This window comes from Lissotriton helveticus, chromosome 7 (assembly GCF_964261635.1).
Source record: "Lissotriton helveticus chromosome 7, aLisHel1.1, whole genome shotgun sequence".
NCBI classification, from domain to species: Eukaryota; Metazoa; Chordata; class Amphibia; order Caudata; family Salamandridae; genus Lissotriton; species Lissotriton helveticus.
In genome coordinates, this window is record NC_136068.1 from 1,715,631,669 (window position 1) to 1,715,656,097 (window position 24,429).

General features: G+C 50.6%; 1 protein-coding gene across 3 annotated transcripts in view; it reads right to left on the reverse strand.

Annotated features, from left to right (window-relative positions):
* KMT2B (lysine methyltransferase 2B) overlaps positions 1-24,429 on the reverse strand; it is a 1,130,837-nt gene that overhangs the window by 603,726 nt on the left and 502,682 nt on the right. For all 3 annotated transcript variants that reach the window (XM_078655415.1, XM_078655416.1, XM_078655414.1), the window contains exon 18: positions 21,715-21,788. In XM_078655415.1, the coding sequence (XP_078511541.1) occupies positions 21,715-21,788 (74 nt within the window). The remainder of the gene's footprint in view (positions 1-21,714; positions 21,789-24,429) is intronic.

Here is a 24,429-nt window from a genome sequence, read left to right on the forward strand (position 1 = left end):
AAGGCTATTGTTGCTCCTTTTTTCCTGGCAGAGTGGGCTTGTGCCCCCTCTGTTAGTTCTTGACCTGCCTGCTTGTGGCATGTAGGAAGGTAGATCCCTGACTATCGTTGCCCCCAACTTTTTGCCTGGTGTTTTGCTGGTTTTCTGACTTAGTTGACCTGAGGCCCTGCTATTCAGGACCTCAGGCCCACTGCTCTCTCTGTAAAAAGGATTCCATGTACCCTAGGTACATATCTAAATTGGATACTGAGTCACCTTATCAGTCCCTGTACAGTGTACCTTAGGTACCCAGGGCATAGATGTACCCAGGGCCTACCAGGGGCTGCAGCATGTATTATGCCACCCCTGGCTGGCCATCCAAAACTGACACAACTGGCTGCACGACAGCTGGGGCAAGGTGGTGTACTCACCCTTTGCTTTAGATATAGTATACCTATATCTAACCCTAAAAAGGACACACAGATCTCCTATCAGTCACTCCTATGGCAGGCCTTAACAATCCTGAAGGCAGAGTGCTTGGAATCGTGTGAGATGGTGCTCTGGCATGAGCTGAGCCTGTCTGCGGCTTTCGGGATCTATCCCTTAGCCGTTTCCATGATATCGCATACCATATACTCTTAAGTGCATTATAATCCTCGCGGTTAAATGCCAACTCTGGTATCGCTTTATCAAAACATGTCGAGTAAGGTGTCATACGAATTGGAATACTAACCCCTCGCCAATTCTGGCGACGGGGTTAGCATTCCACCCTTCTAGAGGGACACGACATGCATGTAACCTATAACCCGGTTAAAAGTCAGACAGAGCCTTAGCATCCACAAAATGGATGCTGCCACCGAGACACAAGTCTGCCCTCCTGCTGCTGGGAGTCCTCCCAGAGCAGGAGATAAGGACAAAGGGTTTCCTGCCAGGGGCGGTGCCAGCACCGTCCCAGACAGGGTTTTGTGTATTGTAGGTAGGCAGGGCTTCAGAGGAAGGTGACTGCACGTGGCACCCCGGTGCTCACTGTGCATAGGCTGGCTTAAACCAGTTCCAGGGACACTCCAGACCCTGTGCTGGGGAAAAGCCCGCCAAGGAAGTGGGTGTAACCACCCCCCTCCTGGTCCCACCCCTAGGGCAGGACTTAGTCGCGTGCCAGCCCCCTTTTCCAAGATAAAGGTAGAGACTGGCCCCCTTCCAAATCAGATCATCTTTGGAATCAAGATACCACTTTCCACGAAAGGACTTCACGATTTCTTCCTCAAGATTCTCCCTTGTGGCTAAGGAGTAGTCACCCTGCATCCGCAGGCACCATCTAAGAACACTGCGGTCTGCTGCGCGTCCTTCCTCCGGAATCCGACTGCCCAGCTCGACGAGACCCGGCTTCCCTGGCACCTCTGACCTCTACCCACCTCTACAGCACAGCTGAGAACCGTGGGTGCGACGAGACCTCGAGGGACCGGCCATCGCCAAGACTGCACGACTTCTGCACAGCAAGCCCACCGAGTAATTTCCTGGTGAGTGCTTTGGGGTCCGAGAAGCCCCCACCCTGAGCAGCTCCAGCACCGAAGAGCAGCCCCCCAGCATCTCCACGATCGGCGTGGGGCCCTTCTGCTTTTGCTTTGCTCACCGCGTTGTTTGGCTACTAGCCCGCTGGCTTGTGGCCTTCTGAACGACGCCCGACGACAACACTGCTGCTGGTCTGGTTGCTCCAGACTGGCCCTTGCTTCCCTCCATCGGAGAAGTACCCTGGACCCTCCTGGTCCGCCCAAGACGCCATTTTAGGTCCACCGCGTGGGCCTTGCATTTGCCAAGACTTGTTGCCCAATCCTGGGTCCAGCGACGTCGACAGCAAGAACCTTCGTGGGACAGCTCGCACCTCCATCCTGGTCGCCGACAACGCCTCCTGGTCCGAGAGACTGCCGAGCCCAGCAGCGCCCACTCACCTGACTGCGGTGACTTCGCCCGGTGCCATCCTGGTGCCCACTTAATCACTGGCTAGTGATTCAAGAACTTGGTCCCCTCTGCTTTCAGGTTTCCTTCTTCCTTGATCCAGGCTTGGATCCATCGAACTTTCCTTCACTGGTCGCCTGCCAGCAACTTCCTTCTTCCAGGCTCCTGGTCCGGCAACGAGATCCCCGACGTCTTTTCAGACCTATGCAGCTGCAGCCCCTGGGCTAGGTAACTTCGGCACTTCGGTGTCCCAGCATAGCCTCACTATCCAAGGGTCAGGATCCACTGTCGTTTTCTCCCTACCAGGTCGGGTTCGCCCGTGAACACTAACTTTGCCTTTACTAGCTTCCATAGACTTTGTCCCGCATCCCGCGTGAGAGTGCACACTCTGCACCCGAGTCCCCTAGGTCTCCTAGAAGTAATCTAACGATTCCCTAGTCAAGTCCTAGCGATTCCAAAGCCTATTAGTACAGTTACTTACCTGCTAGTAATTCGCATTCCACTTTTAGAATATATGGTTTTTCGTGCCCCTCGGGCATTTGTGTATAACGTGCTAACTTAAGTATTTTCATAAGGGTTTTGTTGTGTGCTTAGCACCCTGTCCTCATAAAGAGTACAGGGTTGTTGTGATTCTAATAAATACATTGTTTATTTTCATAACACTTGTGTGGTGTCCTTTCACTGGGTGTTCAAGGGGTAATGTGATGGTAAAACAGCTGGCTTAACACGCCCTCTAGAGTCTTAGCCTTAGACTGCTCGTATCCATGCTACTAGGATAGCTGGTCTATAAGGTTGACTTACAACCAATCATCAATAAGGGTTGTTTGGACTGATACATAGTGATCACTAGAATAGTGAGCCCTGCATATCAGGCCAACTTCTCACATGGCAGAACTGTATTGTTTGTGCGATCCATCGTGCAATGGTGCCCTTTGTTACTGGTCTACCGAGGAAACTGCTTACGAAGGACACAGAGAACTGTTTTGTTTTCCTGTGCTCTTTAGTTCTTTCCATGTAATGCATTACTGCCCTTCTAGCGTTCAGAGTGTGCAGGGCCCTCTCTGCGCTTGTGGATGGTTTCTGAAAGAAGCTTGATGTTTGTATTGTCTGGTTCATGTGAAACCTTGACACCACCTTCGGCATAAAGTGTGGGTCAGTTCTCATTACCACCCTATCGTTGTGTATTTCAATGTAGGGTTCTTGCAGTGTTAGCGCTTGCAGTTCGCTTACCCTGCGTAGCAAGGTGATTGCCACTAGAAAGGCTGTCTTCATTGTGAGCATTTGTAGTGATGCCTTATGAATGGGTTCGAAAGGCACCTTCATAAGTTCTGTTAGGACTAAATTAAAGTCCCATGCCGGTGGTGGCATCCTTTTGGGTGGCGCTATCCTTTTAACCCCTTCCAGGAATCTTTTTACTACTTCTGAAGTAAAGAAGCTCTTTTCTGTCTCTCCTCTTGTGTAGGCTACTATCGCTGCTAGGTGTACCCTTGCGAGGTGGAACTTCGGTTTCATTTGAGTAGGTGTGTTAAATATTTTAGCACCATTGATTCCCTGGACATCTTCTTGTGCAGTTTCTCCTTGATACACCATTGTGTGAATCTTTTCCATTTTGCCACATAGCACTTCCGTGTGGAAGGTCTTCTTGCCTCTCGTAGCACCTGCAGTGTGCTCTCCAGCAGTTTCAGTCAGTCAGTTCAAACTTTATTGCGGTTGGGTCAAACCATAAAAGTACATTTGATTACACAAATTACAATTTCAAATTATTGCATTATTAAAAGATAATAATAAGGGGGAGGAGCCTAGCTCGCGACCGAGATGGCCGCGCTTTAGCTCGGCTCCGTTCGCCCGCCTGGGTTTTCACATTTATCCTGCTGTAATCCTGCCCCGGGAAGCCCTGTTTGCTGAGTGGTGGTGCTGCGACGCTTTGCAGGCACTTACCTCTTGTTCCGGTTATCCTGGCTGCTGTAGATCCGGTGCAGTGCCCCCGATTGTGTTGGGGTGTCGGAGGCGGACTGGCCTGGATCTTCTTGCCGGCTCCCGGGCCAGACGGAGCCTGCGGATCTGCCCTCCGGGGCGCGGAGGAGGTGGTCGGAGGGCCGTTGTTCGTGTGGGCCGGAGGTCCTTCCTGGCCGATTCCTGTGGGGAGGAGGCCTATGGTGGTGGCGCTGCCTTCCGTGGTCGAAGCTCCTCGTGTGTCCGGTTTGCTCTCCCTTTGTTCTCCGGTCCGGCCATTTTGATTTTGCCGCCCGGACTCGGAGAACGGGACCGGCGGCGTTGGGTGGCCGGCGAATCCCTTTCTTCTGGTGGCCCCCCTTCCTGCCCGGGGTGCTCTGTTGCCGGTCAGCGGGACTTTGTTTGCCTTACTGCCGCCTCGGCGGAGATTTACAGCCGCGCTGCCTTGTCGGACTCTCAAAATGGCGGCCGACCCCGAGTGTCTTGACCGGGCCTGGGCGAGCGCTGGGGGCCCGCCGCATGGCCCGGGTGCCCGATACTGTGAATGTTTTCCTACACTTAAGGAGTTACTGGACACCCTGCTCTCCTGGCGGCTCTGTGTGACCGCGCCTATCCTAGCTTCGGAGATGGTTCCTCACGGCGGGCCTCCTGAGCCCCCACGGCCAGACGTGATTGTGCCGCCGCGGGGTGCGGCTGGAATTATCCTGGCGGAATTGGCCCCGGCTCCGACCGCGTCTGCTGCTGTATGGAACTTGATGGCGCCTCCTCCTCCTGCGCTACCTTCGTTCTCTCGGGCCCGGGAGCTGGACTTTACTTGGCCTGGCCTTCATGACTCTCCCGCTTCCTTTCGGTCGCTGCTGCCCGGCGATGTCTCCTGTGCTGGCCCAGATGGGTCGGTTCTTCTGGACATATCCTTGGACTTGTGCCTGCATCGTTTGCTACACTTCGTGACTTTCCTGGATCGTCCGTGTTCCACTTTACGTGCCTTTTCCGGACTGCCGTTGGATCTTCCTGCTGTCTGTCTCCTGTTCTTCGTAACCTGGTCCTCGCTGGATCGGACCGTTTCCACTTTGGACAAACAAGGACAGGGCTAATGTATATTGGCATCTGTGTGCGGTAGTCTTGCACTGGTTTGGATGGTCAACCTGTCCCGGTATGGTTCTGTGTGATTGACTGGTGCCCCTAGACTCTAACCCGATGTTCTTTGGCTTCCCGGGGACTTGGCTCCTCGACTCAGGCGGGTGGCTGGGTGCGTTTACTCCTGTCTCCCGGCCCTCCCCCATGTATGTCTGTGTGTGTTTCCCATCCCTCGTTTCCTTCTCTTCCCTTCCCATTTTTGTCTTTGTTTCCGACTTAACTTTGCTCCGCTATATTTCGGGTTCTAATTAGGGCGACAGGCACGCTGCGGGGGGGTAGGCCGTAGCCTTCTGCAGGGGTGCAGGGTGGGCTTTAGGGGTGGGTCTGTCCGTATTGGGGGGTCTTTTTCCTCCCTTATTTCCTCTCTTTTTTGTTCTATGGCTCTTGTGTGTTCACTTTTTCCGGGACTCCGTCTCCTCCTGTATCCCCCTGGGGAGTTTCTGTGACTTTCGTATTCCGGTATGTATCTGATTGTAGCTCGCTGGGTAATTCGGTATCGATTTTTGCTATGTCGCTTGCCGGACTCTATTATCCTGCTTTCACTCCTGGGGGTGCGTGGTTTGGTGGGAGTCCCTTCTTTCGTTCCCTTTTTCCCTCTCCCCTTTTTCCTCCTTTATGGGGGTCCTTTTATTTTGTTGGGATGCGTATCGTATTGTCTTTTATTATGTGGGCCTTTTTGATCATGTCTCCTCATTTTGGGTGAGGGCGGCGACGGGTAGGTGCGGTTTGATTGATGCCATTGTCGTTTCTCTATATTCCGATTACGTTTATACTCTTTGATAGCTATGTTGGTATGGCCTCTTTTGTCATTCTGTGACCGTAAGATGGCGGCTTGCCGCGGCCCCTCCCTGGTTGTTTTTTGCACGGCCCATGATTCTTCTGTTTCCCCACCCCGCATTAGAAAATTAACCTTTTATTGTCCTGTTCTTGCTGATTGCTCGATGCTCCTATTGTTTCTCCTGTGCTCCTGGTGACATATCCTGTTGAAAATTTGTTTTTCATTTACTACGTTGTCTACCATGTGGTGGCCAGCCCTCGTGGGTTGTAGGCCCGTATTTGTGAGCGTTCTTTGTACAATAAAGGTTTTCAAAAAAAAAAAAAAAAAAAAAAAAAAAAGATAATATACATGAATTTTATATCAATGCAATTTCAACTTCATTAAAATTCATCGTCGTGGGAAGAGAGTTATAAAAAGATACATTTTTAAAATGTAATTTAAATACACCATTTAAAACAATAAAACCTCCCTTTAGACTACTCATCGCATACAAATGGCGTAAAATCGCCTCCTCACAGGAAATTAATCGCCTCCTAACAGGAAATAGCAGTTTCATATGGGCAAACTATGTCTTCAGGAGCCATGCCGCTAGGCAGAGGCTCTCTGGCTCTGGGTGGAGTACCTCTCCGTTTTGCATGGAGAGTAAGTCCTTTCTTTTTCCGTATTTGTGAGGTGGTCCCTGCGCCTTCTCCACTATTTGCGAGAACCATGACTGCCTGGCCCACTGTGGTGCCACCAGAATCAGCGTCATGTTGCTGGTTCTGCATTTGCCGAGTACCCTGTGTATCAGTGGTATCGGGGGGGAAAAGCGTAGGCAAATGTTTCGACCAGCTTATCCATAGGACATTCCCTTTGGATTGTTCCCCTGGTTGCCTGGATGCGAAGTATCGGCATTTTGCATTCTGGTGTGTTGCAAATAGGTCTATTGTTGGAGTACCCCACTTCTTGAATAGCCTTTGTGTTTCTTGTGCTTTGAGCTCCCACTCGTAGGATGCCGATGTCTGTCTGCTGAGCTGGTCTGCCTCCACGTTGTCCTTCCCTGGTAGGTGTATAGCTAGGAGGTCTATTTTGAGTGGGATTGCCCATCTCCATATGTCCTGCGCTAGGTTGGAGAGTGCAACTGATTGTGTTCCTCCTGTTGATGTAGAACATCGTTGTGGTGTTGTCTGTCTGTATCAACACACTTTGCCGGTACAGATGTTTCTGGAAGGCTTTCAGGGCGAGGAACACGGTCTTTAGTTCCAGGTAGTTGAAGTGCCTGATCGCATCTGTTGGAGTCCACAGGCAACACACCTTGAGTTGGTTCATATGTGCTCCCCATCCCTTCTGGGATGCGTCTGTAGTGATGGTCACTGTTGGGTTTCGTGGTGTCAAAGGCTTCCCCTTTGTTATGTTCTCCTTGTTGCACCACGCTATCTCCTCCTGCACTGCATGCGTTACAGCCACTAGATCTTCCCAACTCCCTGTAGCTTGTGACCATTGTTGTTGCAGCCATTCCTGGAATGGTCTCATGTGTAGCCGTATATGGGGGACTAGGTGTATGCAGGACGCCATCATCCCCATGATCTTGCTCGCTGTCCTCACTGTCAGAGCTCGCCCCTTCTGGTACCGCCGTGTCTCCTTCAGCAGGGCAATTGTTCTCTTGTCGCTGGAGAACACTTTGCTCTGTATGGTGTTTATCTGTGTGCCTAGGAAGATCTTCACTTGCTCTGTTTCCATTGAGGATTTCCCCCAGTGTATGGAGACTCCCAGGTCTGTCAGCGTTTGTGACTCGCTGTGCGTGTTCCATGCATGCCCTGTGAGAACTTGCTTTTATTATTTCATCGTCGAGGTATGGGTATACATGGATCCCCTCCCTCCTTAGGTGCGCTGCCACGGCAGCGAGGCACTTGGTGAAGACCCTTGGTGCGGATTTTAGTCCGAAGGCCAGGGCGGTGAACTGGTAGTGTGCCTTGTTGATGGCAAATCTCAGTAGATGTTTGTGCTGTCTGTTCATGGGACTGTGTTGGTAGGCATCCTTTAGGTCTATGGTGGACCTAAAGTATCCATACCTTATCTGAGGAATGACTTCTTGAAGAGATGTCATCTTGAATTTTTGTGTTCTCATGTATTGGTTTAGGAACCGTAGGTCCAGGATGCATCTTAGGGTTTCGTCTACCTGTGGTACGAGGAAGTAGTTCGAGTACACTCCCTTGTTTCTTTCTTTGAATGGTACTGTTTCTATGGCTTCCTTGTGGAGGAGTTCTTGTGTTTCCTCTGTGAGTAGCGCTAGCTCTTTTGCAGAGTGTGTTTTCCTTTTCGGTTTCCTGTTTGGTGGTGTCTTTTCCAGCTCTATGCAGTATCCGAACTGTATGATGTTCAGTATCCATTTGTCTTATTTTCTTCCATTCCTGGTAGAAGTGTTTTAGTCTGCCTCCTACTGGTGTTACATGTTCGTTGATCTTTTGTCCGTGTAACCCTTTTTTGCTGACTTTATTGTGCCCCTCCCCTAGAGAGGTTGTGTGGGTAGGCACGGTTGGTGGTGTGGAGTCACTTTGAAGTGGGTTGCTGGCCCCCCCTTCCTGTTTGTCCTCGTCCATTGGCCCTCCTGCGAAAGGACTGGCCCCGAGGCTGGTATTGCCAGGTTTGTTTTTGCTGCTTGTTGAGGTAATACATCGTGGTCGTATTGTCCGTCTGTACAAGCAGAGAGTTGGTCTGGAAGGACGGATGAAAGGCCTTCAGCGCCAAGTGAACAGCTCTGAGTTCCAGGAAATTGATGCGATACGTGGACTCCGCCTGGGACCACGTTCCTTGTATCTGTAAGTCTCCGGAGTGCGCCCCCCAGCCGTGGAGAGGCGCATCCGTCACGATAGTCTGTGTGGGAATGTCCTTGTGGAAGGTAACCCCTCTTAGGAGATTCTCCACTGAACACCACCACTTCAGAGACTGAAGAGCATGCAGAGACAGTCTTATCTTGTCGTATCAAGATCCTTTCCTCTGATCCCACTGATCCTCCAAGCACTCCTGCAATGGTCTCATGTGCAGCCGTGCGTGTGGCATCAGGAAGATACAAGAGGCCATCGACCCCAGTAGAGAAGACACCGTCCTCACTGTTGTAGATGGAGCGGTCATAAGAGCCTGAGCCTTCCGAAGGAGTGATAATCGTCTCTCCTCCGAAGGAGACACGCTTGCTGACAGCGTATTGATGGAGGCTCCCAAGTACTGTATGCACTGGACCGGAGTTGGGACAGACTTGGACATGTTGATGTGCAACCCCAGCTTGTTCAAGAGAACGCATGTCTTCTGGAAGTGCGCTGGAGCTTCCGAGAAGGAAGCTCAAGCGCAAGCGATCTACCAATCCTGGTACTAGAGGCAGCAATGGTCGAGACAGGTGCTTTTTATGGAACGTCTCGAAAATCACGGACGTCGTGGGCGTAGGCACCGTCACCGTGATGCCCAACTTAGCCGCACCGCTCAGCAGAACATCTTGGAATGTGACAATGTCGTCTACAGGCGACACCCTCGTCCCAGGGGATTCCGACAAAGTCGGCGAGTAGTCCCTAGTCCCAGAAGAGTCCGTGTGGGACCGTGATCTGCGCCTCCTGTGGCGTCGTCTTGATCTCGTTGACGACCTGTGACGACTCCGCGACCTCCCCCCCCGACCGGAGAGGGAGCGCGATCTCCTTGGCTTCGGACGTTCCACAGGCCTCACAGGAGTTGGCGACCTTGGCCTGACTGGGGGCCTCGGCTGAGGGGTCCCCTTAGGCGGAGTTGGGTATCGCGGCAGTGAAGTTGTCCTGGAAGGAACCGGAGGCGGTCTGCCAGGTGGAAGCCGAGGAAGAGGATGAGGTGGAAGCGGAGGCAGGGTGGGAGTCCGCGGCGGAGGTTCCTTGGGCAAGGGAGGAGGAGGCGGAGTCGACCTCGGCTTAGGAGGTGTGTATACCTCCGAGTACACCGAGCCCGGTGACTTTCCCTTCTTCCCAGGTAGAGAGACCCTATCGGCACATGCCGTCGGCTAGAATGACTCCTGGTGCCAGAACTCCTTCTGCGCTTCTTTGGCGTCGAAGAACGTCACCCTGACGGCGACCGTCGGTCCCTCGACGTCGACCGCCCCCTTCTCGACGGCGAACGCCTCCTTCTCGACGGCGAACGCCTCCTTCTCGACGGCGACCGCCTTCGCCTCGACGACGAGCATCTCCTCGAAGCCGAACGCCTGAGAGACTTCGACGTCATAGCAAAGCCGCGGCACTAGCCGCCTTCATTGCAGTAGATGCCGTCCCACAGACCTTTCTGCCTGCCGAGTCCATCCAGCGGCTCTCCTTATCAGGAGGTACTGTAGAAGACGGGGTGGTGGCATGTTGCTTCCTAGCCGCCGTCACTATGACAGAGTCCGGTGTCGGATCCATCCGAAGAAAAGCCGGGTCAGAATCCGGGGCCCGTACTTCTTAAGGAGCCTGGAGGGAGCTGTCAGGGTCTGACGGGTGCCTGCCCAATTGTGAGGACTACAGCTCCCAGAATCCTTAGGGGCGCCAGAAAAGGGGAGAGGCTACAAATCAGTGTGAGACGCTGGGGGCGGTGCACGTGATTTTGTCTATTGTTCGTTTTGTGGAGCGAAGCAGTGGAAGTCTGTTCCTTGGTGCCGTTCATGAACGCTGATTTATGACTTCTGTTCACCTCGCTGTTGTGCCTAGCCGGTATCGCCTTGAGCCGGCTCAACAGCAGTAGCGATTTGTGTTTGTCCTTGATTGGGTGCCTGGTTGCACAGAGCAGAGACGCGGGTTTCCTCTGTTTCTGCTGGCATAGGGTAAAGCCCATTTGTATTGCGAGGGACGTTGGATTTCCCCCCCTCGCGCTGCAAGCACTTTGTTTCTTGTTAACCTGGGAGACGCAGGATTGCCCCCTCTCGAGTTAAACACACCTAAGCCCCGGTAGAGAGACGCCGGATTTCCCCCTCTCTGATCCGGAGGACTGATAGGTTTATTTGGATGCTGGAACCACAGCTGGTAGCGGCTGGCTTCGCTGTTGCTGGTAAGACATACAACTACACCTATATGACAGTGAATCCATCTGCAGAAACTCCGTGGCCTTAACGGTGGTTTCCTTGGTTTCTTTACTTAGTTTTCTTTTTGGGATTACTTGCTGATTCATCCAAGTGGGTACCCTAGGAGTTTCCTTTCAGCTACGGGGCGAGAACATAGGGTATGTATGGGTTTTGGGTATGACACGTGTTGCATTGGTGGCTATCACAGAGGAGAGTTTTGAATGTTGTTTATGTTGTCTATATCATTGCAGACACCTACCCTAAAGAAGTGAGAGACGTCATCTCATATCCTTGCCTACAAGAGAGAAGGGACTAGCGGCATCTGAGAATTATCAGGTGGGCATCTGTCTCACGGGTGGTAGAGAAGTGGGGGGGGAAGAAAGGTTGAGAACGCATCTAATGCATGTTCTCTTGTGCTTTACAGATTTCCCTTCCATGACGGTTCCCGCCCCGGCTTCTTTTTTCCCTCACCTGCTGACCACGGTGCTCTGTCCCTCTGTTGAGTTAGAGCACGGGGACAGCTGGAGGTGGACCCCTTTATAGCATCTCATCGATCCTGAGGAATCGTTGGTCCGTGACAGGAGCAGCCTTCGTCACCGCGGGAGTGAAAAACAACTCCTCGGCGGGATCTACCAATCCTGGTGCTAGAGGCAGCAATGGTCGAGACAGGTGCTTTTTATGGAACGTCTCGAAAATCACGGACGTCGTGGGCGTAGGCACAGTCACCGTGATGCCCAACTTAGCCGCACCGCTCAGCAGAACATCTTGGAATGTGACAATGTCGTCTACAGGCGACACCCTCGTCCCAGGGGATTCCGACAAAGTCGGCGAGTAGTCCCTAGTCCCAGAAGAGTCCGTGTGGGACCGTGATCTGCGCCTCCTGTGGCGGCGTCTTGATCTCGTTGACGACCTGTGATGACTCCGCGACCTCCCCCCCCGACCGGAGAGGGAGCGCGATCTCCTTGGCTTCGGACGTTCCACAGGCCTCACAGGAGTTGGCGACCTTGGCCTGACTGGGGGCCTCGGCTGAGGGGTCCCCTTAGGCGGAGTTGGGTATCGCGGCAGTGAAGTTGTCCTCGAAGGAACCGGAGGCGGTCTGCCAGGTGGAAGCCGAATAAGAGGATGAGGTGGAAGCGGAGGCAGGGTGGGAGTCCGCGGCGGAGGTTCCTTGGGCAAGGGAGGAGGAGGCGGAGTCGACCTCGGCTTAGGAGGTGTGTATACCTCAGAGTACACCGAGCCCGGTGACTTTCCCTTCTTCCCAGGTAGAGAGACCCTATCGGCACATGCCGTCGGCTAGAATGACTCCTGGTGCCAGAACTCCTTCTGCGCTTCTTTGGCGTCGAAGAACGTCACCCTGACGGCGACCGTCGGTCCCTCGACGTCGACCGCCCCCTTCTCGACGGCGAACGCCTCCTTCTCGACGGCGAACGCCTCCTTCTCGACGGCGACCGCCTTCGCCTCGACGACGAGCATCTCCTCGAAGCCGAACGCCTGAGAGACTTCGACGTCATCCTTGACGTCAAGTATCCCCTCAACGCCGACCTCCACTTCTTCGCCGATGCCGAACGGCGGTGTCGCCTCAACGGGGAGCATCGACGCCGGGCCACCTCTTGACGTCGATTACTCGACGACGACGTCACCGGTCATCTCGACCGCGGTCTATTCAGTTCCCTCGACGCCGATCGTTGGCGCCGCTTCGACCCAGAGCCCTGGGGAAACGGGGAACAGACGGTAGTCATCCCTCTCGACGCAGTCGTCGGTGCTATCGACGCCGATGGAGAATAGGGACGTTTGCTGGTCTTCCTGCCCTCGGGGAGCCCCCCAGAGGCCTCAGCATGGGCAGAGGAAATCTGCCCAGACCCACCTTGTGTCTTCCAGGTCTTGGAGCCTGATCATCCTATCCCTCAGGGTCCTGCTGGAGAAGCTCTGTTAAATGTCACACTCCTCTGGGACATGATAAGAGGGAAGGCAGATGATGCACACCTCGTGTGGGTCCGACTTGGCCTTCTTCCTCGAACACTCTGGGCATTTGTCAAACAAAGCAGGCATTTTGACAGATAAAAGAGTGCTCAGAACACACACAAGGAAGAAAGCACCAAAGTACTTCAAATGAAGCCCTCAAATCCTTGAAAAAGTGAGAAATCACCAAATAAACCCTTAAAAAGGGAGAGCTCAATGCTCCAGGGTCCTGCTAGCAGGAGCCGGAAAAAAGAAATGAAAGTAAAAAGGGACATGCTGTGCATTCAGGGATACTGAGAGAGTTCTGGAAAGTTCTCTTAAAGGCACAGTATCCTGTTCTGAGCCACATAATGGCAGCCTATGGGGCTTGTCTGTCCACTCCTTCCTCTCTATCATTCCTGAGGGTTTTGCTGGTAAAAGCAAGTTGTTCTATGGGGAGAAATCTGGACAGGCTGTGCTGTTTGTGGATTTTTGGTGGAATTTCTAGTTGAAGTACTGGACAGCGTAGCCTGTGGATATAGACTGCATTATCTGTCTTTAAATTCTCTTAAGTGTCTGTGCAGTTCTGCATTTTTTGACAATTTAAGAGATTATTTTTGATTGCTCCGGGGTCCACGCACATGGGCGAGACTATTCACTAGATTATGACTATACACAGAGATCCCCTACTACAGAACCAACCTTTCCCAAGTTTTGGTTTGCCCCAGGTGTCCAGCTAGGGGGATGTCATGAGCCAAAGTTAGGAGGAACTCCCTGTACTTCTGTGGCATTACCACTCTCCTGGTAGCTCCAGGATTGGGGTTTCTTGCCTCAGCATACAGTAATCCCTCTTCCCAATAAGGTCTGTGGGTACCACTGACATCTCCCTGCTTCTGCAGCTGCTTGCTGCCTCAGGCTTTCAAGAGTGGGGCAGTCTCGCTGGCCCTGGCACAGCTCTTCCCTAGTGGGTCCCCCTGGGTCCAGGAGGCCAGCCTGGTAAGGCTCAAGCTCAATAGGCTTGGTTTCCAAGTCCTCTCCCTGAGGAGAGGGGTCCTGGGAGGCTGGCTGTGTAGAAGCTGGTTCCCCAGTCTCCTTGCTTTTTCTCTTGGTTGGTTGGGCCATACTTCAGGCTCCAAACCCACTTGTTCACCCTTCTTTTTGCTCTGTGCTCTGGTTTGGACATACACCAGTCTAGGGATACCCAGCATGGCTTCATGGGTTACTTGCTCAACTTCAGCCCAGGCGGAGGTCTCCAGGTCATTTCCAAGCAGACAGTCAGCTGGCAATTGTGGTGAGACCACTACCAGTTTCAGGCCAGTAACCTCCCCCCATCCTAATGTTACCATAGCTAGGGGGCGTTGGGTGGTAATGCTGTCCGCATTGGTGACTGGGTAAGTTTTCCCAATCAGGTATTGCTCTGGGGAAACCAGCTTTCCCCTTACCATAGTGATACTGGCACATGTATCCCCCAGGGCTTCTACTCTTGCTCCATTGATGGAGGGGTATTCTAAAATCTACAGCTACTAGATTATTATTATTATTATATTTAAGTTTATAAAGCGCACAACTACCCGGAGGTTTCCCGGCGCTAAAAACCAGATTAAGGAGAAGAGGAACTGAGAGATAGAGGAGCCGATTATTTGTTAAATAACCAGGTGTCGGGGGGGTCTAAAAGCTCCCTCCATAAAGCTTCTTTTATTTCCATTTTAAGTTTAACCAGTAAATTTTTATAAGTTTTCCGCAAGGTTCTGATCTGGGAGCTATCCCTAGGCGTGGTTTTTAAACCTGCCTTTAATTCTCTTGCTGCTTTTGAGCATAAGTGGCAAAACCATCTCGGGTCTTTAGGTGGAACGGGTCTACCTAGGGCTGATCGCAAGCCTTCTACTTTGATAGCGATGCCCTCAAAGGATTTTAATATTCCTGGAGCCATGGAATCTACATTAAGGCAGCAGGAAAATTCTGCCGCACAGGTAGCCTTTAAAAGGTGTGAGAAGTTGGCCTGATATGCAGTGCTCACTATTCTAGTGATCACTATGTATCATTCCAAACAACCCTTATTGATGATTGGTTGTAAGTCAACCTGATAGACCAGCTATCCTAGTAGCATGGACAAGAGCAGTCTAAGGCTAGACTCTAGAGGGCGTGTTAAGCCAGCTGTTTTACCATCACATTTACCCCTTGAACACCAAGTGAAAGGACACCACACAAGTTGTTATGAAAATAAAGTATATTTATTTATAACACAACAACCCTGGACTTTTTATGAGGACAGGGCGCTAAGCACAATACAAAACTCTTAAAGAAATACTGAAAGTCGCACAATTTACACAAATGCCCGAGGGGCACGGAAAACCATATACTACAAAAGTGGAATGCGAAATACTAGCAGGCAAGTAACTAATCTCAGAGGCTTTGGGATCGCTAGGACTGTACTACTGAACCTTTAGATTACTAGCAGGAGGCCTAGGGGGATCGGGTGCAGAGTGTGCACTCTCACGCGGGATGCGGAACAAAGTCTATGGATGCTAGATTTCGTAAAGTTAGTGTTATCGGACGAATACGACTAGATAGAGCTGAAACGAAAGAGGATCTGGACACTTAGATAGTTAAGCTATGCCGGAGCACCGAAATGCTCAGGTTACATAGCCCAGGGGCTGCGGCTGCATAGGTCTGAAAAGACGTCGGGAATCCTCGTTGCAGTCTATGGAGCATGAAAGAAGAAGTTGCTGGCAGGCGACCAGTGAAGAGATTCGGAGGGATCCAAGCCTGGATCGGTGAAGGAGACCTGTAAGCAGAGGGGACCAAGTTCTGAATCACTAGCCAGTGATTAGGTGGGCACCAGGATGGCACCGGGCGAAGTCACCTCGACCAGGTGAGTGGGCGACGCTGGGCTCTGCAGTCTCTCGGACCAGGAGGCGTTGTCGGCGACCAGGATGGAGGTGCGAGCTGTCCCACGGAGGTATCTGCTGTCGACGTCGCTGGACCCAGGATTGGGGCAACAACTCTTGGCAAATGCAAGCCCACGCGGTGGACTCAAAATGGCGTCTGGAGTGGACCAGGAGGGTCCGGGGTGCTCCTCTGTTGGAGGGGAGCAAGGGCCAGTCTGGAGCAACCAGACCAGCGGTGTTGTCGTCGTGGTGCGTCGTCAAGAGGGCCGCAAGCCAGCAGGCAAGTAGCCGGACAACGCGGTGAGCAGCAAAGAGCAGAAGGGCCCCACGCAGATCTCGTGGATGCTGGGGGGCTGGACTTCGGTGCTGGCGCTGCTCAGGGTTAGGGCTTCTCGAACCCTAAAGCACTCACTCGAGGGTCCCTCGGCGGTCGTGCTGGGCAAGCGTCGTGCAGTCCTGAAGATGGCCGGTCCCTCGAGGTCTCGTCACACCCACGAATCTCAGCTGGGCTGATGATGTAGGTAGAGGTCAGAGGTGCCAGGGAAGCCGGTTCTCGTCGAGCTGGGCAGTCTTGATCCGGAGGAGAGACTTACAGCAAACCGCGATGCTTGGATGGTGCCTGCGGGTGCAGGGTGACTACTCCTTAGTCACAAGGGAGAAATCTTAGGAAGAAGTCTTGAGTTCCTTTCGTGGAAAGTAGTTTCAGGATTCAAAGATGATCTAGTTTGGAAGGGGGCCTGCTCCTACCTTTATCCTGAGAAAAGGGGCTGGCACGCGACTAAGTCCTGCCCTATGGGTGGGACTAGGAGGGGGGTGGTTAAACCCCTCTCCTTTGTCCGGTCTCTCCCCAGCTCAGGGGCTGGTGTGCCCCCAGAACTGGTTTGAGCCGGCCTATGCACAGTGAGCACCGGGGTGCCACTTGCAGTCACCTTCCTCTAAAGCCCTGCCTACCTGGGATACACAAAATCCTGTCTGGGATGGTGCTGGCACCGCCCCTGACAGGAACCCCTTTGTCCTGGCCTTCGTTGCTGGAAGGACTCCCAGCAGCAGGAGGGCAGACTTGTGTCTCGGTGGCAGCATCCATTTTGTGGAGCTGAGGGTTGAGGGTTGAGTTAACTTTAACCGGGGTTACAGGTTACCAAAATGTCGTGTCCCTCTAGAAGGGTGGAATGCTAACCCCGTCGCCAGAATTGGCGAGGGGTTAGTATTCCAATTCGTACGACACCTTACTCGACATGTTTTGATAATGTTATACCAAAGTTAGCATTTGACCGCGAGGTACATAATGCACTTAAGAGCATATGGTATAGCGTTATCATGGAACAGCTATTAGGACTTGGTTCCGCAAGCTGCAAACGGGCTCAGCTCATGCCAGAGCACCATTTCACATTATTCCAAGCACTCTGCCTTCAGGATTGATAAGGCCTGCCATAGGAGTGACTGATAGGAATATATGTGTCCATTTTAGGGTTAGATATAGGAATACTATATCTAAAGCAAAGGGTGATTACACCACCTTGCCCCAGCTGTCAAGCAGCCAGTTGTGTCAGTTTTGGATGGCCAGCCAGGGGTGGCATAATACATGCTTCACCCCCTGGTAGGCCCTGGGTACACCTATGCCCTGGATACCCAAGGTATCCCGCCTTATCCCCTATTGCCCAGCACGGACACTCCGATCTGCTGACGCCTCTCTTCTTACTCAACCACGGTGTAGATTGGCCACAGTAGGTGGACGTGCCTTTTCATATTTGCTCCCAACAGCCTGGAATAAGTTGCCAATTGAATTACGGAAGGAGACAAATTTGTTGACCTTCCGAAAAAAACTAAAAACAGTGCTTTTCCAGCAAGCATGGGGTGTTTTGTAACTTTTATGAACAGTTGCCCTCCACAGTACTCAATGTTTGGACCCTGATCCTGATAAAGCGCTTAGAGACCCCCCCTAGGTTATAACGCGCTATATAAATTGAAATAAATAAAAAAATAAAAATAAAATATACTGTACAGGGACTGATAAGGTGACTCAGTATCCAATCAGATATGTACCTAGGGTACATGGAATCCATTTAAACAGAGAGAGCAGTGGGCCTGGGGTCCTGAATAGCAGGGCCCCAGGTCAACTAAGTCAGAAAACCAGCAAAACACCAGGCAAAAAGTTGGGGGCAACCATAGTCAGGGATCTACCTTCCTACAAAAGGGACGGAATTATTTGGCTCCATCTAATCCGTCGCCCTCCGTCAGATGGTTTTAAGGTGTCACCTCTTTGCGCTTGTCCCTTTTTTCCATATGCTCCCTCCAAACGTTACACAGACAGGGTTATGGTCGCTCTGTGCGGTTGGAGTTATAGAAAAACCCTGAAGGAGGGTTACTATGGATCTAGACAGGAGGATGTGGTCAATGAACGAACCGCAGCCTCTACCTTTAAATGTGGGGTGGCTTTGTTTGCTGAGTGGTGGAGCAAAACTTAGCGCGGAGAAAAGATCCAGATCATTGAGCATCTCATTGAGGGCGTTACCTTGTCTTGTGTGCTCAAAATGAAGTCCTGTTATCATTGGACAACCCATAGACCCCATAGTGTTCAACTTGGGGTCACCACAAGGATGAACGTTAAAATCCCCTACAATAAGCAGGTTATTAATTTGAAGGCCGCAGCCCTGTTTTATAAAGGTATTCAACTTAGTGATCCCACAGCTCTCATCTTTATGGGTAGCATTGTAAAAATATATCACATAAAGGGTACTGTCTTTTTCCTAATGAGATGACCTGAATATTTCGGTTATCGGCGGGGATAGCCTTAATACTACATCTGAGTGCCAACGATACAAAAATTGCCAGACCACCCCTGGCCCTTCCACTGGTGGCATTGATCGCTGGGACAAAGAGGGCCTTAAAACCCTCCAGTGCAAAATTACCTTTAGTGAGCCAGGTCTCTTGTAGACATATTAGCGAGAAGTTACTAACGAACTTCACCCACAAGGGGTCCGTATCCTTTCCTGCAAACCCCGCGATGTTCCATGAAATTACATTATTTGCTTGTAAATTCCCCTTAATGCCAGGAGTGACCACCCGAAGGGGGGCAGACAGATTTATTTCAGGGGAGTTCATTTCTTGGTGCCCATCAGCTATAAGGGAGACTTGGTAAGCTAGTTTGTCTCCCACTGGTACGGGCTCCGACCCTGAACTGTTGACCTGGGGAGAATTTGTTTTGGATAAAATATTTCTATTATAGGGAGTGGGGGTTACATTTGTGCCGCACAGTCAATCACAGTCATTAAGACCAGAGAGTGCTGCGAATCTGTTTGACCCCTCGAGGGACGGGAGAAACCCATATGCGCCCGTGGATGGTTAGCTTGATTGTCTCGCCCATGGTCGACCCAGTCCCTGTTGTATTCTCTGGTAAGGTGTCCTGACGTGTTGCCACCCATTCCATGTGTCCAGTCGTTCTCGGTTCGATGCCCCATAGAAAAAACCTAGAGGTAAAATCTCTACCCGAGCCCAAGTACCCCCCACCGCACACTACTCCCCCCCCCAGTATCCTTTCTACTGGGGCAGGGCTGTTGAAGGTGATCACAATACAATCTCCGTTTTTAGAATTTCTTGACCTGCCCAGCCAAGACACCCGTCGGACCATTATAACGTTATGCCCTACCATATTTCCTTCTGTGGTGTTACAGGACAGCCAATGAACAGGAATCAACTAACTCGAAGGAGACCGGGAATACGCTGCATCACGTCCAAACCAGATGGCAGAGGAACACAAAAAAATCTAACAATGGATTAATTGCCAATACGCATCCAAAACCAAAAGAGTTACCATGACTCGAAAGGCTTCTAGAAGAAAAACAAGTTGTAAGGCGAACACTACATGGCAGGAGTATGCAGAGCAGGTGTACAGCCACACAGCCTACAAACATACGCGTCCTGCAGGTCCAAGACTACCATCAATTCTCAATGTCCTGGGCAGCGAAGATCTGGGCCACATTGGGTCTACTTTCGATGCTGGCACCCTCTCTGTAGCCCCTTCAGCCAAAATGGCCAGCATTTACTGCTAGAAGAGGAAAGTATTATCCTTAGTCAGCTGCAGTGAGAGGGGTCAAAAGATGCAACTGGGGTAAAACAAATCGAAGGGTGTAACTCCACTGGACAACTTGCAGGACCCACTTGTCAGAAGTGATGGCTTGACACCCTTGGAGAAAATGTTTGATCAAGCCTCCAACAGGATGGCTGTATGCCTTGGACACACTAAAGAGTTGAGGCTGCAGGAAGGATGGAGGAGTGGGCTGGAGCCGCCCATATGGTCTGTGGGTACTGTGGCACTGGCACACCCAAAAAGACTGTAGGGCACATTTGGCTGGCTTCTTGAGTGGGTGCTGGTAATATTGGAAGACCCCACCATAGTCACAGAGGATGCAGAACTGCTGGTGGAACTGACACGCCAGGGCACACAGGCCCAGTCTGCCCACTTGCCAAACTTGTTTCCGGTCCAGGGAAGGCATGGCTTGACAGTTCAGGCTGGACTGTTCCCATGAGGCACAGGGTCAGACTGATATGCATATAGCCATGTCTGAACTGGGGTGGCAGAGTGGGCTAAAGAACGGTGATGGATTCAACCCAGATCTTTTGACTGGGTGTGAGTGTTTGATTGATTCAGATGCTCCGTCCATCACCACTCCCTTTTGTACCGCTTTTGGCCGCCATAAGTGTGGCAGGGTATGCTCAGACGTGAGTCCCTTGCTCACTTTGCCACTGGATTCAAGCAAGCCGGGCTGAAGACGGCTGGAATGCCAGAAACCGGTCCTCGGAAGCTTGTTTCCGGTCCAGGGAAGGCATGGCTTAGCAGTTCGGGCTGGACTGTCCCCATGAGGCACAGGGTCAGACTGATTTGCATATAGCCATGTCTGAACTGGGGTGGCAGAGTGGGCTAAAGAACAGTGATGGATTAAACCCAGATCTTTTGACTGGGTGTGAGTGTTTGATTGGTTCAGATGCTCCCTCCATTACCACCCCCTTTTGTACCACTACTTGCCAAAGAAGCAAGATCCATCGAACAGCATGTCCTTAAAGTAGCAGACATGTCTCTTAAGTTTCACACTGGTGCCAATTGCCCAACCAAGGCAATCTGTTGTATTCAACCCAGAGTGAATCGTGAATTTTGCCAGGACATGGTGGTAGTGCAAAGCTATATGCCTGTTAACCAGGGGTCCAGAACATGGCTTTGACCATGCCCCAAGTAGCGTGTCAGTGGGGCCCTCATTGAAAGATAGAAGTGGCTAAGTATGTATTTGCCCGGTTTGGAGGACTTCGGTGAGGACATTGCTTTTCCCCTCCATAGTAAGCAATTGGAGGTTCTAATCCCTAATCCTCAGGCGTCCTCCGCTTCTCTTTGGAGAAGGGGGCACATTCTTCAGGTGGTAATAGAAGCCCAGTGCCTGAATAAGTAACCAGGTAACCGGCATCTTGTAGCTCATCATACAGTTGTCATCTGTATAGGGTTGAGCAAATTTACCCCCTTCATCTTAGTGCTCGTTGTTGGAGTATGTGCAGAAAAGATTGCTGATGATTTAGACCCTTCATTGAGACCAGGATAATGCATGAGAGTCTGATGGGTTGCCAGAAGGCCCAGTGGGATCAGGGTGCCAGCCTCTGTTAGAATAGAAGCTGAGCCACCTCGGAGTCAAAGAGCACTACTGGTTGCCCTTCGTTTGGTGCAGATGGCATTGTGTATATGCTCCGGTGTGGGTTGTGGCGCCAAGATAAACAATGGCAGCGAAGCCGGTGAACGGTCCATAAAGGTAACTGAGGGTTCAGCTAGAGCCAAAGGCAACAGTAACAGTTACTGAAAACCAAAAAATAAATGCAACAAGGGAAAGAATTAAACTACCCTTTGATAGACCAGGTTCACACATACAGGAAATTAAGAGATGGAGGAAACTAAAAACGTCGGTGGACAGTGCTCTGCATATGCACCGAAACCAAAGTAAGCAAGTACAGAATGCACAGGAAGAATTAAGGGCTCTGTTACCACAAAGTGTGAAAGATACATCCACCACAACAAATCCAATGGAACTTACTTGGGGATTGACTTGCTCTGTTGCCACATTTGTGTGTCTTGAGATTGGAACCACGCAAAATATTTCGTTATAAGCTGCAAAGAAAAGGGAAGGGGACAACTCAAATTCAATAGTGAAATTTAAATCCAGTAATAAGCTCTTACAAAACACACACATCTGCATAACCACGAACACTGACACTGCTAATCAAAATCCAGATATCCATCCTCAGACTCTGGATGCAGAAGCACAAGTTACTTCAGTTCAATCACATACCCACAAATTAGCAAACTTCTAAAAACAAGAGCCTTTCTAAAAACACACAGCTGAGTCTAGACCCACATAAATATTCCCCCAAATCTAATAATTCAGACACATCCAAGTTCTCCCACGGTCACCATGGACTTTTTCTTTTTTTAATGATCACCACTCCCTACCCCCTCCTCCCCCCACTTCTCCCCCTCTCCCCTCCTATTTGTTTGTACAGATGCTGCTGGTTTTTCAACTCTAATGCATTGGGCCCTGTTGTTAAAACCCCAATGTAGGAAGCTGGCTCTGTATATACAAAATGAGGTATGGTGTGCACAGAGCCCAATGGAACCCCAAAGGTAGACAGAGGTAAAAGTAGATAGCACCTTACTCTCGATTAGAGGAAGTGAGGGCGAGCAGTAAGGTTTTATCAGAGGATAGTGTTCAGCATTTGTTGTACACGCTCAGGAAGCAAATGATGTCCCATACTCAAAGACTGAACTCAGACCAATTTGTTCATATCAAAAATGGAATATGCTACTTACCAGTATGCATCTGTTAGTTCTTGGCATGTAGAGCTGCAGAATCGTATACTGTGCATTGGATCGCCACCTGGTGTTGGGCTCGGATGATTGCAGGTTGTTGTCTTCTTGAAAGAAGTCTTTGTAGTCACGAGATAGGTGACTCCTCCCTTGGACAATACTGCGCATGGTCATCGACTCCATACTCAGATTGTTTTTTGCCATGATGGGAAATGGAGTTAGTAGAAGTAAAGATAAAGAAAGGATGTCCATGCGTGTGCATCTAATGAAGATAACTGGAACGGATACAAGCCCCGGGGAGGCGGGAGGGCGTATACGACTCTGCAGCTCTACATGCCAAGAACAGATGCATACTGGTAAGTAGCATATTCCGTTCGAGGCATATGAGCTGCAGATCGTATACTGTGCATCAATTGTGCAGCAGTGTCTCCCCTAGCGGTGGTCGCCTGAATCCGTTGCAGTATTCTGAAACAGTGTTCTAAGGACAGCTTGGCCTACAGCATCTTGCTGCTTGGTTTGCACATCAACACAATAGTGTTTGGTGAAGGTGTGTATTGTAGACCATGTGGCTGCCTTGCATATGTCCTCTAATGGTATATTTCCTAAGAAAGCCATAGAGGCTCCTAGTTTGCGAGTAGTGTGCTCTAGGAGGAACTGTTAGTGTACGTTTAGCCTTTTGATAGCATATTTGTATACACTTTACAATCCACCTGGCAATTACCCCCTTAGAGATGGGGTTGCCTTTGTGTGGAGGAGAGAAAGATACAAATCGTTTTGTCTTTCTGAAGGTTTTGGTTTTATCTGTGTAGTATAATAGGGCTCTTCCAACATCGAAGGTGTGTAAAGCCCTTTCTGCAACAGAGTCCGGGTTTTGAAAAAACACCGGTAGCTCTACCGATTGGTTTAGGTGAAAAGGAGTAATAACCTTTGACAGGAATTTTGGATTAGGCCTAAGAACCAGTTTGTTGGTGTGTATCTGAAAAAATAGTTCTTGTATTGTGAATGCTTGTATTTCGCTAACTCTTCTGAGAGAGGTGATGGCCACAAGGAAAGCAGTATTCCATGTTAGAAACTGTAATTCACACTTATGTAAAGGCTCGAAAGGGGGTTCCATAAGTCTAGTCAGGACCACGTTTAGGTTCCATACTGGAGCAGGTGGTAACCTAGGTGGGATTATACGTTTTAATCCTTCCATAACATCTTTAATAGCAGGTACTCTGAATAGAGATAGATGTTGTCTATTCTGTAAATAGGCTGCTATTGCTGCCAGATGCAGTCGCATGGAAAAATAAGCTAAATTGGACCTTTGTAGGTGTAGAAGGTAGCAAATGATATTTTGGATGGAAACATCCAGTGGATCAATGTGATTATTGTTGCAATATATTGCAAATCTTTTCCACTTGGCGGCATAACACGCTCTGGTAGTGGGTTTTCTAGCCTCTTTAATTATATTCATGCTGTCTGGTGGTAGGTTTAAGTAACCAAACTCGAAGACTTCAGGAGCCAGATTGCCAAATTCAGTTGGCTTGGTTATGGGTGTCTTATTTCTCCATGGTTCTGTGTTAACAGGGAGGGTGTTAGCTTTAATTTTTGATGTGGAACTAGTGAGAGATCCAGCAGTGTGGTGAACCACGGCTGGCATGCCCATGTGGGCGCTACTAGTATCAGTTTGAGAGACTGGTGTCTGAGTATGCGCACTACTAGTGGAATGAGTGGGAGAGGCGGAAAAGCGTAGAGAAATCTGCCTGACCAGTTCATCCATATTGCATTCCCCTCCAACCTTGGGTGTGGAAACCTGGCGGCGAAGGTTGGGCATTTTGTGTTCTCGTGGGTGGCAAACAGATCTATCTGTGGATGCCCCCACATTTGGAAGAATGGCTGAAGAACTTGTGGATGTATCTCCCATTCGTGAATCTGTTGTGACTGTCGACAGATCTGCTATCTG